The following is an 18,184-nucleotide window of genomic DNA, read 5'->3' as shown; positions in this document are numbered from 1 at the left end:
CGATATATCTAAAAACTGATATATATATCAAATATATCATAAATATATTTTTTTTTACCAGTTAAAATTTTGTTTTGTATATCGATATACCGAAAATATCGTCAATATATTGATCAAAGTCAACAATATTTAGTCAAAATCAACAATGTCAATCAAAATCAACAATTTATATCGTATATATCGGTCGATATTAGGACTGTCAATGGGTTTTGATAACTCGATAACCAACCCAAACCAAACCGATAAAAAACGGTTTGGGTTTTGATAATTTAATTTGTCCTCTACTAACCCAAAACCGAATTGAACCGATAAAATATTGGTTCGGTTTTGGGTTTGTTTTCCACCGAACCGATAAGATATCATTTTAGTAATATTTATGATTAATTTTGTATGTGTTTATCAATTGTGTGGTTACAATTAATTAATTTAATTTAAGATTTAATTGATTTTATAGTTTTCGGTTCGGGTCGGTTTAGATTCGGTTTGCAATATATCTTATCGGTACGGTTCGGTTTCAGATTAGATGTAATATTATCGGTTCGGTTTAGTTCGGGATTCTCAATTTTCTAATTCGGGTTCGGATTTTCCAAAACCTGACCCAAATCGATCCATTGACAACCCTAGTCGATATATATCGGGAAAAAAAATATTAAATATTCGGTTGAGATATATCGAATACTATCGGTGTACTAACAAAATATATATATGGGCCGACATTTTGGGGCTTACTTTCGAAGAAAAACAAAGACATGCGATTGTTTGGAAGAGGTGGAGTAAACATAAAATTTCTTACAAAAAGGTGTAGCATATCACTGTCGTTTATTAGTACACATGAAAACGCGAAATCTAATGAATCATTCTATATTTTTTCTCGATGCTCAAACGGGAAAAAATAGGAGAGCGAAAGCAGCGTGGCGGATATCAGCTTAGATATACCACCATGCCGTCTACTACTAATAATACTAATACTTCTACTAATTCTAATACTAATAATAATAATCAACGGCGGAGACAAAACAATTTACTAATCCCAATAATATCTACAATATCAACGGTCCTGCTTCTTCTTTTTGGCTTCATTTCTTTTCTTGCCCCACCTCCTTCTCCTGATAATAATGACCACCAACGTCATTACATTCATCACACTACCTCGGTAAACTAATTTAAATTATTTAATTGCCCTTTTGTTTCATCTTTTATTAACATTTTTTTATTATTCAGTTGAGCAATGAGGTTGAGATTGAAAAGGGGAATGGGAATCGAGTGTTTCGTGTTCCGGTTTTTTTTTTTCTACTGTTGAGTTGATTTTATTATTATATTTAATTGTTTGTATGTTGGATAAATAGATCCATGGAGGGAGTGCATCAGGAAAGGATCTATGGAAGTCGACGTTATCGAAATTGTATTATGGTTGTAGTAATGCCAGCAATAAGTTTGCTAGTGAGTATAATCAACTTTTTCATTTTCTATATGAGAAGGTTGAAGTTAAAATGGTAGGGTTTTGAATTAGTTATATTGGATTTCGTTGTGCAGAGGCTGAAGTTGTTACTAGTTCCAACCGTTACTTGATGATTGCAACTAGTGGAGGTTTGAATCAGCAAAGAACAGGGGTAAATTTCTTTTATTTTATATCCAAATCTTCACTTTATTCGTATGATGATGATGCTATTCTTAATGCTAACTAGTTAGGAAGCCTTAGAATCTCTTACATAGCAAATGTAGGTACGTACTTGAGCCTGATACTATTTGATTGATACCTTGTATAGGGTTGGGGGCAGGGTTGATCATTGTAGAGATTTTTGTTTATAACTAAAGAGATATAAGTACTAAGTATTCCTCGGATTGCAATCCCTTATATGTTAACATTTGAACGTCATTTTACTTGGAGTCTGTTAGTATCGAGTAATGAAATTGTACCACTTCTTAAAGCCCAAAAATGAGTTTAATTGCTTAGCCTTTCGTGTACATATTGCACGATATAAATAACAGGAATTCTATTGCTTAACCTGAAATGATTTCTGTTGTCTGGAATAACGGGGAGAACCATGTGTCAACAGACGCTGGACATGCTATATGGTTAATGATTATTTCTTAGTTTCTCTCATTAATTGATAATGCTGAATGATAATTTCTTGGTGTTTGCAGATTACAGATGCGGTTGTTGCAGCCCGCATTTTGAATGCCACTCTTGTCGTTCCAAAATTAGATCAGAAATCCTTCTGGAAGGATTCTAGGTTCGTTAAACTTCTTTATTTCGTTCTATTATCTAAATCTCCTTTCAGCAGATGGTTCTCAAGGTTTGATTTATTATTTAGATAATGTTGATTGGTTCTTTCATGTAATATTTTCTGCAGCAATTTCACTGAGATCTTTGATGTTGATTGGTTTATCTCATTTCTCTCAAAAGATGTTAAGATCATAAAGGAACTTCCACGAAAAGGAGGCAAAATTATGAGTCCATATACCATGCGTGTTCCAAGAAAGTGCACTCCTAGTTGCTATCAGAAACGAGTGTTACCTGTTCTTAATAAAAAGCATGTAAGTCCTCGCTTCCCTAAGGAATTACTGGTAAATTGGTATATGATTAATTAATTATACGATTGGAAGAGAATTGGCTGTTACTAAGCTGAAGCTGAATCCTTTGTTCACTAGTACTCTACTGCATAACTACTCTGTGGCCACATGCGCAAGTTTTGCATGCTTTCAATTAAAGTTAGCGAAATACTTTCTGCACTTTTCTGTGAAGATCTGGTAATGCTCATAACACCATGCATGCGGTTTGATGTCTTCAAAATGGAAAATTTATTTAATGTCAAGAAAGTCGGTGTCGTATCATCATAGGAGGCTTAAAAATCCAATCAAATTGGTCGCATTTTCATGGGTATATTTCAGAAGTTAGAATCATAAGGCATGCATTTGAATTACAGGTGCTTTTGCTTTACTGGACAATTAAAAGTGAGAATATATGTGAAGTTGCAAACATTAGGAGTCCTCTTTTCTTGTTCGTGTTGAAAGGCCATGTTTGTTTAGAGACTCACTAAGGTCTTTCTGCCTTCTGTATGTTGTATTTATTTACTTTCTCTTTGTAGTCTTTTTCATGAAGACGAAATCTTTGTCAAACCGTTTAAGAAAAAAGGTAGGTTTTAGGCAGGCTGTAGAAGTAGATGGAAAAAAGTGACTGCCTTACCATGGACTCCTAAGCTTTGTAGTCGCAATATATATGTGGAATTTGATATGGTTAGTAGTATGATTGTATAATTACAAATGATAATCCAATTTGAATATTCATCAACTGCCAATCTCTAGTGTTTCTCTTCAGAGGCACCAGTTTGGCATATGCCCAAATATTTTAAATTCATGTTATGTGTATTTTCTGTTGAAGACCCTATAGGAAAGTGGACCCCTAACCTCGGAAGGAAATTTAAGTTGTGGTTTATTTGGCTAGCAGAGCAGCCAATGTTATTGTGGTAGTGCTGTGACATCAGATAGCCTTTCTAATTCTGAATTGAAATTAAATGTTTGGTATCGAAAAAGTGAGTCTTGTGGTTGTCACTATTTCTTGTTATTTTGTGAATTATATACCCTGCTCTTCTTTGTACATCATTTCTATCAAATTCAATTGCACTAATAAAAATTAGTTATTGTGCGGGAAAATTGATGCTTATATTGAAATATCATGTGACACTTCTGAACATCCTCCTATAACAGGCTGTGCAGCTAACCAAGTTCGATTACAGGCTAGCAAATAAGTTGGACAACGATTTGCAAAAGCTGAGATGTAGAGTAAACTATCATGCTTTGAGATTTACTGAACCTATACTTAAAATGGGCAAACAGTTGGTACAGAGAATGAGAACGAGGAGTACGCATTTCATAGCCCTGCACCTGAGGTATACATCCTTTTTATCAATGTTTACCATAGTTATATATGTGATTTAATAAAACATGGTAGTAAGATGGCTGTTACAACTTTTACAACCTATTAAAAAAATAAGATGGCTGTTACAACTTTTACAAGACCCAACGTAGGAATAAAAAAAAAACAGCGGGAACTTCTTTGAACACAGATGTGCAGCTGTCATTTGTTGGTGGTCTTATCCAGTGGCATTATCATTTAACTGTCATAGCAGTTCCTTTTCTAAAATCTTGAAAAGTTTCAATTTGTGTTGTCAGCATCATTCTGCATGCTATGTTTACTCGGACACCGCTGAATTGATAAGATGCGCAGTTTGTAGTTTAAACACATCAGCCAGTCGGGTTCTGCATCAATGGTGCTAGAGATCGCATTAGGGGATTGCAAACTCTTAGTTGATAGTTGACTGTGGACCAAATTGCATACTTTGAAAAAAAATAATAAAATAAAATAATAATAATAATAAAAGATGTTATGCATGACTAGACAACCCGTGAAACTGGAATTTTTTTTGTGTATTGGTTAAAAACATGGTGTGGCGTGTGTATGGAAAAGACCTAGGCGATAGCTGTTATATCTCTGTGAGAGAATGTGCACAGTGAGAAAAGTCCTTTAATGCAATTAGAGTTTTCTCATTACAGGTTTGAACCTGACATGCTTGCGTTCTCTGGCTGCTACTATGGTGGAGAAGAAAAGGAGAGGAAGGAATTGGGTGCAATACGTAAGAGGTGGAAAACTTTGCACGTAAGGCTCAAAGTTGCTGTTTTTTCTGTTAAATGGGTTTCGATCCTTTTAACCATGAATACATTTACTAATTTACATTGTCTTTCTAATCTTCTGCAGTCTAGCAACCCAGAGAAGGAGAGGAGGCATGGGAAATGTCCTCTCACTCCAGAGGAGGTTGGCCTGATGCTGCGAGCACTAGGATTTGGCAGTGATGTCCACATTTATGTGGCGTCTGGTGAGGTATATGGAGGAGAAGAAACATTGGCACCCCTGAAAGCACTATTCCCTAATTTCCATTCGAAAGAGACGATAACGAGAAAGGAGGAATTGTCTCCATTTTCCTCATTTTCTTCACGCATGGCTGCACTTGATTATATTGTTTGCGATGAGAGCGATGTGTTTGTGACTAACAACAATGGTAACATGGCTAGAATGTTAGCCGGTCGAAGGTAAGTTGGTGTTTGTGTTTCTTCAGTTCAGAACTAAGGTAACTTGCATTTTAATTGACATTGTTCGGCTTTGTCATACATTGCAGGAGATACTCTGGACACAAGCGCACAATACGACCGAATGCCAAGAAACTAAGTTCCTTGTTTTTAAATCGAGTTAACATGACCTGGGAAGGTTTTTCTTCCAAGGTTCGGACTCATCAAAGAGGCTTCATGGGAGAGCCAAATGAAGTAAGGCCGGGGAGGGGTGAGTTCCATGAGAACCCATCAACCTGCATCTGTGAAAACTCAGACACAGAAACAAAAGATAATTTAAACTCAGAAGTTCAATTTAAAGTCGGTCCTAAAAATGTAAGCAAAGATGTTGGCGAATTAGGTGATGATCAGTATGCTGATGATGAGCCAGATTGGACTGACATGGACTATGGGGAGAATCTAATTGGGCCACAAGATAAAGATCTCTCCAACTTAACAGATTACAGTCTTTTAATCAAATCTGAGGAACAACCCGAGTTGGAAGATATACTTTCGGACTGATCTTTTAGAAGTTCTTTGTTGTACCTAACCCTTTCTTTTTAAACAAATTCTTTTGAGCCCTCCATCGCCATTTCCGAAGGTCTGCCTCTTTGAAGATTAGATTCAGCCAAAAGGTGTTGTCTCCTGTACATAAACCCCAACAGCATAGCTATACAACACTCCATTTTCAAGAATCTGCGGCAAAGGTAAAGCTGTTTCTGTAGATTAAAGAGCTTTGGCATGTAATATTTTTGGGCTATGAAGGTGATAGAAGCTTCACCACATGTGAGGTGGGACGATTTTTGTTGTAAATTTTAGTGAGAAAGTGAATAGATTATGTAACTTGCTGAAAAGGTGGGGACTGGGGGTGTAAGAATGTTGGGCGGTGGGATGCCAATCTTAGTTGTTGCAACAGCTTTTCTGGTGAAAGTTTAGTGTTAGAATGCTTTCTTGCTATATGTTTCACTTCAAATATCAAATATCTAGCTACATTTGGAGTTGTTTTATGATAGAATACTGCTCAGTGAAACGGGTTGCAAATCCTTTCTGCAAGGCTCGTTACAGGAACCTCAGAAGTCATCATCGTTTTAGACCAGATCGTTGCCTGTAAGTCTCTTTAGCATCTACTTATGAAACTCGATCTACTTCTCAGTGTTCAAGAACCAGCCAAGTACAAGAAACTTGTAAGACTTGGACTTCCGAATTTATTTTGTAATCTCTACAAAATACCGTAACCAGCGTGTATGAAAATTTGCTCAGTCTTGCGCTACTGTACATACGTATTAGAAAAACTTGAAACAACGTAACTGTCCGAAGTCCGAACCATGCTAAAATTGATCCTAATAACCAACCAGGTTGAACCTTGCAGCAGAGGTCTTTTCAAATATATATACTGATGCTTTGAGGTTGCATGCAAGATATATCATATTAGGGAATGGTTATATGAACTCCATCTTATAGCGACTCTAAAGTTACTCCACTCATAAAAAGGAACTTACAAAATGAACTGAGGACTAATTTTTTGTGGATGTGTACATCTCATGATGGAGAACACCCCCACCAAAAATCAGTTCAATTGAATATGTCTAACCTTGTCAAAAATTGTATCGAAATTAAAAAAATATGGACCGTTGGATAATTTCATAACTTTCTAAATGATTTTTGATGAGGTTGTACATTTTCAAATGAGCTGATTTTTTTGTAAAGATGATCTCTATTGTGTGGAAAACATCTCCACCAAAAATCAGCTTCTAGTTCATTGAGTTAAGTGGTGGAGTTCATTTGGAGTTCGTTTTAGTGGAGTTCATATAACCATCCCCATCATATTATCATAGGAGACGGATCAATATACCATACCCCACAAATTTACCTACAAGACCGAACTAGAACCTCGTTTAATTAGGGGTCCATTGTCAAGGGCAACTCAATAATCAATTTCTTGATTTTGTAATATAAACTTGGAAGTCGGAGCCAATAACTTTTTTTTTCGAAGTAAAGAAAAATGAAAGAATGAATAAATTACAAAGCAATGGATTCTATTCTTTTGCTACAAAAGTTCTCATACCATTCAATTGGAGAGCAATAAATATTTCCTAATTCCTGGGGGAAAAAAAGTTTGTTTAAATTAGAAACCGCTCTTCATTGCAAGGGAGGAAAATCTGGAGGTTCGTCGTCGCCTCTGGGAGGTGGAATAGATCCGAAATCAAGATTTGGGTAGACACCAGGAGGCCTTATCCGGGGTTCGATGGATAACAACTGGCTTGAATCGCCCACTACGTCTGCCCATCCATAATGAGGCTCAGACCTTCACCCAAAAAATAATATTAAAAATTTGTCATTTATAACTTATTTCAGATAACTTCTAAATTCTAGCCGTATATGTATTTATTTCACAAGTATTTGGATTACACGTCTCATGTCTCATGTTTTGGTCTTAAGGATCATGAGCCTAATTGTAAGTTCACATACATAGATCCAATGCAGTTAATCCCCTAATTCACATAGATATCTTAGCGGAAAGTCTTATTGAGAGTTATTTACTTATATCAAACATAAACCTTATTAAGTAGGAAGTGATCTTACTCATAGTAAGTTTCTTCATCCACAACAATATCCCAGCTTTCACCTGTTGTGCTTTTGCCATATTTGTGCACTTTTCTGTTAAAAGATAGAAAAGAGTAATCTTTACTGATGGAGCTAGAATAAATGATCACAGTAAAAACTTCAAGTGGCAAAATCACAAAAGGCTCATAGTTTGAGTTCCATACCCGTTGCCGAAGTGCTCTTCTCCCCATGTCCTCGACCAACCTAGAAAGACAAAGTAACTTCTAAGTTGATACCTAACAATCCCAATCTTGCAGTGAACTCAAAACATGCAACCCTGTTTACTAATAAATTCTAATTTCAGATGACAACTACACATTTGTTCTACCATGTGTTTTATTATGTCTCCTTAAGTGGGATTAGATCAACATATGTTTCTTCGCCACTATCAAAATCATACTGTTCAGTGATATGGTTCTGACTTCTGAGTATCATACTGTAAAAGGAAAACTGAAGAAAGAACACATCTTACAAGTTACAACCTTTTTAAATACATCTTGCAACATCTAATGTCAAAGATCTGAGGAGGTTTACACAAGGCTTCAACAAGAAACAACAAATCAAACCCCATTTATTAGTTTATGGTGACAAAGAATGACCAGTTTGTATCCAGGATTCAGGCCTCAACTCATTCTAATTAAATTTCAAAATTTTCTACATTCTACAATTCTTCTAGGCGGCAATATGCCAAATTTTCTCCAATCACAACTTCTCTGCTCCAATCCTTTTATGCTAGTACGTTTGTAGTGTTCAATCTCTTCTAAATGGCAACTTTCTTCTGTTTGTCTTTTTCATTCATTAAAGTTTTTGTAATTCACATTTTATGTACTAAAATATTCAATCTCACACGTCACACGGATAGTTTCTTTAGAGAAGTTACACTTTGCATGAACCTGAGTAATCAAGCAAGTGCATATAAAATGTACACTAGGTTTTAGTCTTTTAGGCTACAGCAGAAACTAAAATGTAGGTACATTCAACAGCCAATGAGCATAAACTTTATTAGAGGTGCTCAACCCTTCTCTTGATAATCCAACTAGGTCCATGTCTAACCCAATGCCTCAAGGCTCAAGCTAGTAAGGTATAGAGTATACACAGTATGAGCATAACAATTGTGCATGTCCAACAGGGAACATTAAGGTTCAACACTAGTTTGAAAGATGACATGAGTTAACAGCGTTTCGAAAACATCTAAGAACCTTTCTGTATTTAATTTTGATATTTAGCTTCATGAGAACAGTATAGGTAAGAAAAGTAACAATTCAAACATTAAAATCAAAGACGTACGATCTCCAGCAGGTGCTACATGCCACGTCTCTCCTTGCCGCGAGCCTATGCCAGCATAAAACTTCTCTTCCCACTTGTCCCCCCATTTGGTTCCCAGTTCTGTTTCTGCCCATTTATCTGTCCTGGTAAATTTATTAAAAGAAACTGCAATATTCAATTTCTTTCTTACTTTATCACCGATCAGAAGGTTATCAATTATTGATGTCTGCATAAAATTCTCGCTTAAATCTTTTCAGCTAAACTATTGATATATACAGAAATGTAGTTAATACCTGCATCATACTGAAAACAACAACAAAAGAGAAATCTCATTTAATTCAAAAGAATGCTATAGAAGATAATGAAACAAAATTTGCACAGGAAGGCAAGTAAAATTCACAAATATTCTGATCCACTAGCAGGATCACTTAATTTGGATAGTGATAGATTATCATAAGGTCCTGTTGGACAATAAAAGTGTCATGGTAATATATTATTTTCCCAGTGTCTGACTCTTTTTAGAGGTGCGGGTAATTTACTATGACCTCAGATTTTTCTGCCTTCAATGCAAGAAAAAGTTTCAAGGTTTCCCCTGTAAAAAACTTAGTATACAAAAATTCCAAGCCAGCAAACAAAGAATTAATCTCTACTCTCTTTTATAATTTTAGTTTTTTAGAAGTTGTTAATCCCACACACACACACACAGTCGAAGAAACAGTATGCCTTTCAACTTCACGGGGGATCAAACTTCTAAATCCGTGTCATGAAATGACGAGCATATAGTTGATTTTGGTCCATTAACACAATAGGATCCTTAATATACCACTTGAAAAAAAAACAGAATACACACACACAACCCAAAACCCACACATGCACACACCACTGTTTGTACTGATGCTCATCTGTCAATTGAGACAACATCCTGGAGATTGATGGAAAAATGACAGTGCTACATATCTTTTACTTCATCAACATTCACTTGATTATTCACTTATCGGAAAAACTCTAACGTATCAAGCAACAGGATTAGTACTTCTTTTTCTTATTTTTTTAATTCTGAACATCTTATCAGAAATTAAACTATACTGTTATGCTGCAAAGTAGTTTGCACCAAAACCTTCAGAGCAAATAGGATCACCAAAATTCATATAACGACGTTAAAGGCATTTCGAAAGAAAAGGGATCTGAGATTACCATTTCAGGACTGATCCTCTTCCATCATAATGCTCTCCCCATTTCTCCCACCACGACTGTTCATTTAATCTTCCGTACTTATGTGCCCCCTTTTCCGTCCAACCTTTGGCATCATATTTCTCCCACCTTAAATACATGCAAATTGTACATTGTACGTTTAAAAGTCAAGCAACGAGAATATATGAGATGATAACACTAATATTCCACTGGAAGAATAACTCACCATTTCTCATACCAACCAGCATTTTCGGTGCCTGATTTCGCTTGTTTCTCTGCACTTCGTTCTATACTGGCTAGGTTACTGAATTGCAATTGGGACACAGTTGTAGGGCCATGAAAGTCAATTCCAATAAATTTTTTGGGAATGGTGTTTTCATCATTAACTTAATATATCGAAGATAATAATTGATAGTCAATAATAATCAGACAAAGTTTTAATATGGATTGCACCTCCATTCATCTTGATGAAGAACCTCTTTCCATGTTTCCCACCACGAATCTCCTTCGGCATTCTTCCCGGATTTCTCAACGCCTATGTTCACATACAACTATAATAAGCACCAGGCATCATAACAAGTATATATAGTGTATAGCAACTTAGTACTCAACAAACCTAGCTCTTTGTATCCAGTCCAATCGCTCTTCTCCCACCACTGTCATTTATTAAACCAGGACTCTTTTAGACAAGTCCGATCAAAAGGAAACAATAAACAGTTGACATGGCAGGATTTCATTTATGATTACATTAATATTTGCAGGATATAGAACAACATAATACCATTTCCTTCCACTCCGAAGAACCATCACAGCTTCGACCACCCATCCTTGTCCAACGGCACCTGTATCCATTTTCTCCAAGGTCCTCTCCACTTTCCCGGTACCACGTACTACCATCTTCATTAGTGCCTGTCTCATTGATGTTTCCATTTACCAAGTTGATGCCCCACTCCTTCTCATTAGCAATACCAGTGTCTACAATGAGGTAATAAGAGCACAACAATGTATCACTGTAAGTAGTCGCTAATCTTGTTCCCGACTTTGTAACATTTTATTCACTAGAAAACTATAAAATAAAAAACTATATATACATGGTATTTCAGTGATGAAAATAGTGATCCAAGAGCATAAACATAATATGTTTGGATATTAAAAGCTAGTGTGGCAAATGCATATAACCTCTTTTTGGTGGGGTATCACGGGATTGCGGGCCAGAGTTCCTTGGAGTACACCTTGGATAAAACTTTTCTTGTTTGGAAGCACCATGGGATCTACAAGTAAGAATCACAGTAAGCAATCAATACACACAAGTACATAAACAATATTGATTGAGTTAAGTAGTTAGTGTATAACTTGGTGCCAGAATTGAATCGAAACAACATTAGTGATTAAAACAACTAGATATACCTCGGCGACACAAAAGAAGAAGTGTCGGGCCACAATGCTCGACTTCGAACAAGACGGGTGGAAGTCTTTTTGGAGTCAGACAAGAGCCATTGTTCATCATTCTCAACACTAATTGGTTTCCGAACTGAAACTGAAGATGGTTCAGAACAAGAGCAAGATATGTGGAGCTGAAAAAACCGATCTTTTACTCTCCTTCGTCTCTTGTTATTGCGAAAATCAAATCCAATAAACAAAGGTGAAGTAGTGATACTAAATCTTTTAAGTGAAGGTACAGCACCAAACCCACTTGAACTTGCTTCCATTCTTTTTTTTATTGTTATCAATCACGAGAATGCCATTTAACAACCTAAAAGTTGAATTCTTTTCGATCTTTTTCAAAGAGAAGACATAGAAATAGAAGTGGGGCTTGTTACGACTGTTGTTTTCGGCAACTGACTACTGAACTGTTTAAGTGTTAAACATCGAACTACTTTGGTTTCATCGACGGGCTTTATTTCATGCTACTTTTTCGGACGTTAACGTTACCCCAATCGTCCCAAATTTGGTTTATTTACGAGCGTGGGCCTAGCTTTTTTCTGGAAGGGGAACAAAGTGCGGTTTTTGAGTATCTCTTCATCAAATCACCTCTCAACATGTGTTTTGGGTTTCAGTTTGTTAGTGGTGATCATTTGTAAATTGCTGAGATTTGTTTGCCACCAAATAACAATTATCGATAAGTACACTTGAACTTATTTTTATTCTTTTTGTATTTTATTATTAATCACGAAAATATCATTTAATACCCTAAAAAAAGTTGAATTCTTTTCAATTTTTGTAAGAGAGATATATAAGTGGGTTTGTTATTTATAACTCAAGTGAACTATTTTGGTTTCATCGATGGCTATTTTTTCGGACGTTAACGTTACACCAATCGTGCAAAATTTTGTTTATTTACGGGTTTAAGGGGTTTAAACATCTAGAATTATTTTGGGGTTTTTCGGTGATCTTTTGTAAATTGCCGAGATTTGTTTGCCACCAAATGACAATTATCGATAAGTGCAACTTGCTTCTATTTTTTTTTTATCTTATTATTAATCGCAAAAATATCATTTAACACCCTAAAAAAAGTTGAATTCTTTTCAATTTTTGAAAGAGAGATATATAAGTGGGTTTGTTATTTATAACACAAGTGAACGAACGAGTAACAAAATTGAAGGTTCGACTGTTGTTTTCGGCAACTTACTACTACTGTTTAAGTGTTAAACATCGAACTATTTTGGTTTCATCGATGGCTATTTTTTCGGACGTTAACGTTACACCAATCGTGCGAAATTTTGTTTATTTACGGGCGTGATCCCTAGCGATGGGAACAATGTGCAGTTTTTGAGTATCTCCTTAGCAAATCGCATCTAGACGCGTGTTTTGGGTTTCAGTTTGTTAGCGATGATCTTTTATAAATTGTTGAGATTTGTTTGCCACCATATGACAATTATCGATAAGTGCAACTTGTTTATATTTTTATTTTTTTTTTATCTTATTATTAATCACAAAAATGTCATTTAACACACTAAAAAAAGTTAAATTCTTTTCGATCTTTGAAAAGAGATATATAAGTGGGTTTGTTATTATAACTCAAGTGAACTAACAAGTAACAAAATTGAAGGTTTAACTATTGTTTTCGGCAACTTACTACTACTATTTAAGTGTTAAACATCGAACTACTTTGGTTTTATTGATGACTATTTTTTCGGACATTAACGTTATACCAATTATGCCAAATTTTGTTTATTTACGGGCGTGGGCCTTAGCGAGGGAGAACAAGGTGCGGTTTTTTAGTATCTCCTTAGCAAATTGCCTCTAGACACGTGTTTTGGGTTTTAGTTTGTTAGCGATGATCTTTTGTAAATTGTCGAGATTTGTTTGCCACCAAATGACAATTATCGATAAGTGTACTTGAACTCACTTCCATTATTTTTTTATCTTATTATTAATCACGAAAATATCATTTAACACCCTAATAATTTAATTCTTTGAAAGAGAGATAGAGAAGTGGGATTGTTATTATAACTCAAGTGAACAAACGAGTAACAAAATTGAAGGTTCGATTGTTGTTTTTGGCAACTTACTATTATTGTTTAAGTGTTAAATATCGAACTACTTTGGTTTCATTGACGGGCTTTATTTCATGCTTCTTTTTTCGGACGTTAACGTTACACCAATTGTGCGAAATTTTGTTTATTTACGGGAGTAGGGCCCTAGTGAGGGGGGACAATGTGCGGTTTTTGAGTATCTCCTTAGCAAATCGCCTCTAGACACGTGTTTTGGGTTTTAGTTTGTTAGCTGTGATTTTTATAAATTGTCAAGATTTGTTTGCCACCAAATGACAATTATCGATAAGTGCACTTGAACTTGCTTTATTCTTTTTTTATCTTATTATTAATCATGAAAATGTCATTTAACACCCAAAAAGTTAAATTATTTGAAAGAGAGATAGAGAAGTGGGTTTATTATTATAATTCAAGTGAACGAACGAGTAACAAAATTAAAGGTTCGACTGTTGTTTTCGACAATTTACTACTACTGTTTAAGTGTTAAACATCCAACTACTTTGGTTTCATCGGTGAGCTTTAGTTCATGCTACTTTTTCGGACGTTAACGTTATACCAATCATGTGAAATTTTATTTATTTACGGGCGTGGGCCCTAGTGAGGGAAAACAAGGTGCGGTTTTTAGTATCTCCTTAGCAAATCGCCTCTAGACGCGTGTTTTGGGGTTCAATTTGTTAGTGGTGATCTTTTGTAAATTGTCAAGATTTGTTTGCCACCAAATAACAATTATCGATAAATGCACTTGAACTTGTTTTCATTATTTTTTTATCTTATTATTAATCATGAAAATGCCATTTAACACCCTAAAAGCCCTAGAAATTGAATTGAAGTATTCGTTTTTAACTTGTTTTGGTCTTTGAAATAGAGATAGAGAAGTGAGCTTGCTATTATAACTGAAGTGAACAAGTAACAAAATGAAGAAGGTTCGACTATTGTATTTTCGGCATTTGTTGTTTAAGTGTTAAACATCGAACTACTTTGGTTTCATCGATGGGCTTGATTTCATGCCACTTTTTCATACGTTAATGTTACACCACTCATGGTGAAATTTTGTTTTTGTGGTATTTTCATTAACTAACTTTTTTCGGGAGGAGAACAAGGTGCAATTGTTTAGTATCTCATTTGCGTGTTGCATTTGCCCAAAAAATTATTCTCGTTTTGAGAGCGAATTTGTGGACATCAGTTTCTTATTGGTCCAAACACTTTGTGGGTGGGCTAGATAAATAGTTTTTTCGGGCAAATAAACGGTTTTTCTGGGCAGCCTCCCCACCAATTGCTCCCCATTCCCTCAAAAGTGGAGGGAGTGGTGGTAGTTTTTCCCTTTATTTCCATAATACTCTCCATATATAGAGAATAATATAAAGGAATAGAGTTGAAATGGCGTGATTTGTAAAAACCTAAATAGCGTAACTTGAAGTGGCGTGGTTTGTAAAATCCCAAATGGCTCTATTTGAAATGGTGTGGAATGGATTTTATTTTATTTTTTTTTAATTATGCGCCAGTCGTAGTAGCGTATAATGGTCCGAACTCCGAACCATTAGACACCAAAATTGACTCTCCATCCTCAAAATACTGTTTTTTGTGGAATAAAAATAGAGAGTGATGCACTATTAGACTCAGCCTTATAAACATCAAATAGTTGTATATCCACAAAATTCTTTTCTAAATTGCCGATTTGTTTGCCATCAAATGACAACCATCCATAATTAGACACCATCCTAATCAATTTAACCGGCTGACCGAAATAATAAGGAATAAACATAAAATTGGCATGAGACCTGAGCGGCTGAGCTGAGCGGGGATTAAAATTAGCTCCACTTTCTTTTTTTTTTTTTTTTTTTTTACGGTGAGTAGCTTTCACTATCGTTTAGCTGGGTCCCTTGAATTGGAAGTTCAACATAATCACAATTATTTAATTCACCTTCTAATAATGATGATAATTATGTCTCTTTCTTTCATTTCACTTTCTAATCATCTTAAATTACCAATTTCTCCCTACTTGTACACAAACAACTAGACATATATTCTATATAAAAATATAAAATGAGATTAAAAGAGAAATGGATGGGAGTAGTCATGGGATGATGGGACACATTTAAAAATTTGAATGGAATAATAATAATCTCAACAAATCACAACAGGATCAAATAGATCTATCAGTTTGATTCGTTTCACATTTCATTCACATATGGTCTAATTGACTATTTGACTCTAGCTCAAACTTTCGAATCACACTCTCTACTTGAATGATTGCAATAATTATTTTTTAAGTGCCTGAATTTGTTTCAACAGAAACCAACAACCTTCTTATTTGTCTTTAGAAATGATTATCAATTGGGTTAACTAGTATTACCACCCACCACCCCAATAAGAAATTAGAGTTTTCTCCTAAAACACTGAAATCAAAATGGTAAGTTCAATTTGATTTTTTTTTAATGTGTATTTAGAATAAAAATCTTAATTTTCCATCTAGTCGGGAAGTATTAATTGTGTGTGTTTAATACTAGTTAACCCTTATCAATTCTTATCTTTCTAACAAATTTTAACAAGATTTGACTTATACTGTGCGTTGGTTTTGTGTGTCATCTAGCGAAACTTATCTAAAAATGTTTAAATTTCATAGTGAAAAAAGAAAATAACTAGATCCTCATAAAACATTTTACTCCATTCTAGAAGTTCTTCAATTCATTCAATCAAAACGTGACACGGATGCTAACACGGGACAGTCATTATCACCTACTAGAAAACTATATCTAACGAGCTAATAGCTTGGTGAGTCATCGAGCTAATAGTTAGTGCCTTATCCAAGTTAACCTCCTCGAAGATTCATCGCTTAACACAGTTCCGCATCTTGTTATCCTAGATTTCACCATGACTGGGATTGCACCTGATGACAAGGCAGTATATCGGATAAGATAACAAAAGTCCACTTACACGTTTGAAAAAACTTAAGTGCCAACGAGATTTGTGGTTCAAGATGGGGCACCATTTAGGTAAACTGGAAAAGAGATGGAGACTGGTGTTTTAGTGTTTAAGAAAAGTTTCAATAAAATAATAAAAGGGGAGTCAACATATTTTATTCTTTATATGGGCTGTTATAACAAAAAATTAAATATAACACTTTAACTATAAAAATATCATTTCAGGGAGACGGATAGAGAGAAAAAATATATTTTATTTCTACTTTTTTAAAGGATATGTTAAATTTTGACTCGCCTAAGAGAAAATGGGGAGTTATGTAGGTTGTAAAAAAAATTAACTATAAAAATGTTATTTCAGGAAGACGGATGATATAGTTTATATGTTAAATTTTGACAGATAACAGAAACTGTGCTATTTGTCTAAAAAAAATTCAATTTAAACTACAAAATGGACGGACGTCAAAAACAAAAAATGCAATTAAATTGGTTTTTAGATTTTGGAGTGCCAAATTTGGCTACGCAAATTAAAAAACCTATATAGTACCTTTTAACAGCCTAATTTAACAACTCTCCATTGAATTTGTTTTAAAGTCAAGCTCTCATGAATTTGTTTTAAAGTCAAGCTCTCATTTGCGTTGGACCAGGAAACTTGGATGATTGGAGCCATGAATTTTGAAGGTGTACATTTTGTCTAACATAAAATAGACACGGATGGATAAGCTCGGTGTCACTTCGTACTTTTCTATAGTTGGTGAAAGCAACATTGAATTGGACTTGTGTCTCAAATGCCAAATGAAAGATTCTGTGGCTGTACCAGACTTTAAAGTTTGGTAGAATAGAAAGGTAAGTACACTCCTTGGTAAGTACACTCCTTGGATAGCAGGGTCATACGTGTACATAAACAGTATGCCAAATGCGCGATGCACTCTTCGAGTCATGGTTTGTATGCAAAAGCTATAGTGTATAAAAGCCAAACCAATTATACACCTATCATGTAACACAACAAGTCCACCCATTTACCTATAACTAAAACATCCACCATCACTCAAGATTAATATGGATATAACTTTTTTTTCATGGTTTTTGGTAAAAGCAAAGGTGAGGTTGCGAGGGGCTCAAATCGCCATCCAAATACAAATGCTACTAACATCCAGGATTATATAATTATAAATGCTACATCTCCTCTTTTGATTATTATTTTCGCTGCTCTGCTCATCATCTTTTTTGACTCTTTTGCGGGATGGGATGTTTGATTCATCGGGAGGATATGAATGTAAAAAATCATCTCCTCTTTTGATTCCCTAAGTGTAAAAAATAAGGTCGCCCAAGGCGACAATTGAAATGGGAGATAAACATCCCACTTGGTTATTAGTTAAAAAAGGAGGAAAAAAAAAAAAAAAAACACTTTAGTGCATTTATTTATATATAAACACCAAAAAAAAAAAAAATGTCCAAGAAATGTATCATGTCAAGCATTCTTAATGCAAGTACTTATATTATCTCGTAGGCTCAATTTTTCATCTTTTCAATTTCACTGAGGTTGTTTTGATTATTTAGTGAAAAATCACCCTATAGTCACCTGAAACATTCCATTGGTTAAAAAAA

The 18,184-nt window shown here is 35.0% G+C and overlaps 2 protein-coding genes across 2 annotated transcripts; one reads left to right on the top strand and one right to left on the bottom strand.

Moving 5' to 3' along the window:
- The first annotated feature begins 808 nt into the window (after positions 1–808).
- Positions 809–6,060, top strand: LOC147520348 (O-fucosyltransferase 16-like). Its single transcript, XM_086591888.1, has 10 exons — positions 809–1,153; positions 1,222–1,278; positions 1,347–1,440; positions 1,534–1,610; positions 2,146–2,234; positions 2,355–2,538; positions 3,709–3,890; positions 4,555–4,657; positions 4,757–5,088; positions 5,175–6,060. Exons 1-10 carry the CDS (start codon positions 875–877, stop codon positions 5,623–5,625), a joined length of 1,848 nt encoding a protein of 615 aa, XP_086448014.1. The 5' UTR covers positions 809–874; the 3' UTR covers positions 5,626–6,060.
- Positions 6,061–7,031: 971 nt separating this feature from the next.
- LOC147520347 (inactive purple acid phosphatase-like protein) lies at positions 7,032–12,256 on the bottom strand. Its single transcript, XM_086591887.1, has 11 exons — positions 11,572–12,256; positions 11,344–11,435; positions 10,946–11,139; positions 10,781–10,820; positions 10,618–10,699; positions 10,391–10,468; positions 10,168–10,293; positions 8,995–9,116; positions 7,872–7,911; positions 7,687–7,761; positions 7,032–7,408 (listed from the first exon to the last, which is right to left on the bottom strand). The coding sequence occupies exons 1-11, from the start codon at positions 11,871–11,873 to the stop codon at positions 7,243–7,245; spliced, it is 1,317 nt and encodes a 438-aa protein (XP_086448013.1). The 5' UTR covers positions 11,874–12,256; the 3' UTR covers positions 7,032–7,242.
- Positions 12,257–18,184: the final 5,928 nt, after the last annotated feature.

The sequence above is a fragment of the Coptis chinensis genome, chromosome 2 (genome assembly GCF_015680905.1).
Source record: "Coptis chinensis isolate HL-2020 chromosome 2, ASM1568090v1, whole genome shotgun sequence".
Taxonomy (NCBI): domain Eukaryota; kingdom Viridiplantae; phylum Streptophyta; class Magnoliopsida; order Ranunculales; family Ranunculaceae; genus Coptis; species Coptis chinensis.
The sequence above is the reverse complement of the archived record's forward strand: the minus strand, read 5'-3'. Positions and strand labels throughout refer to the sequence as shown.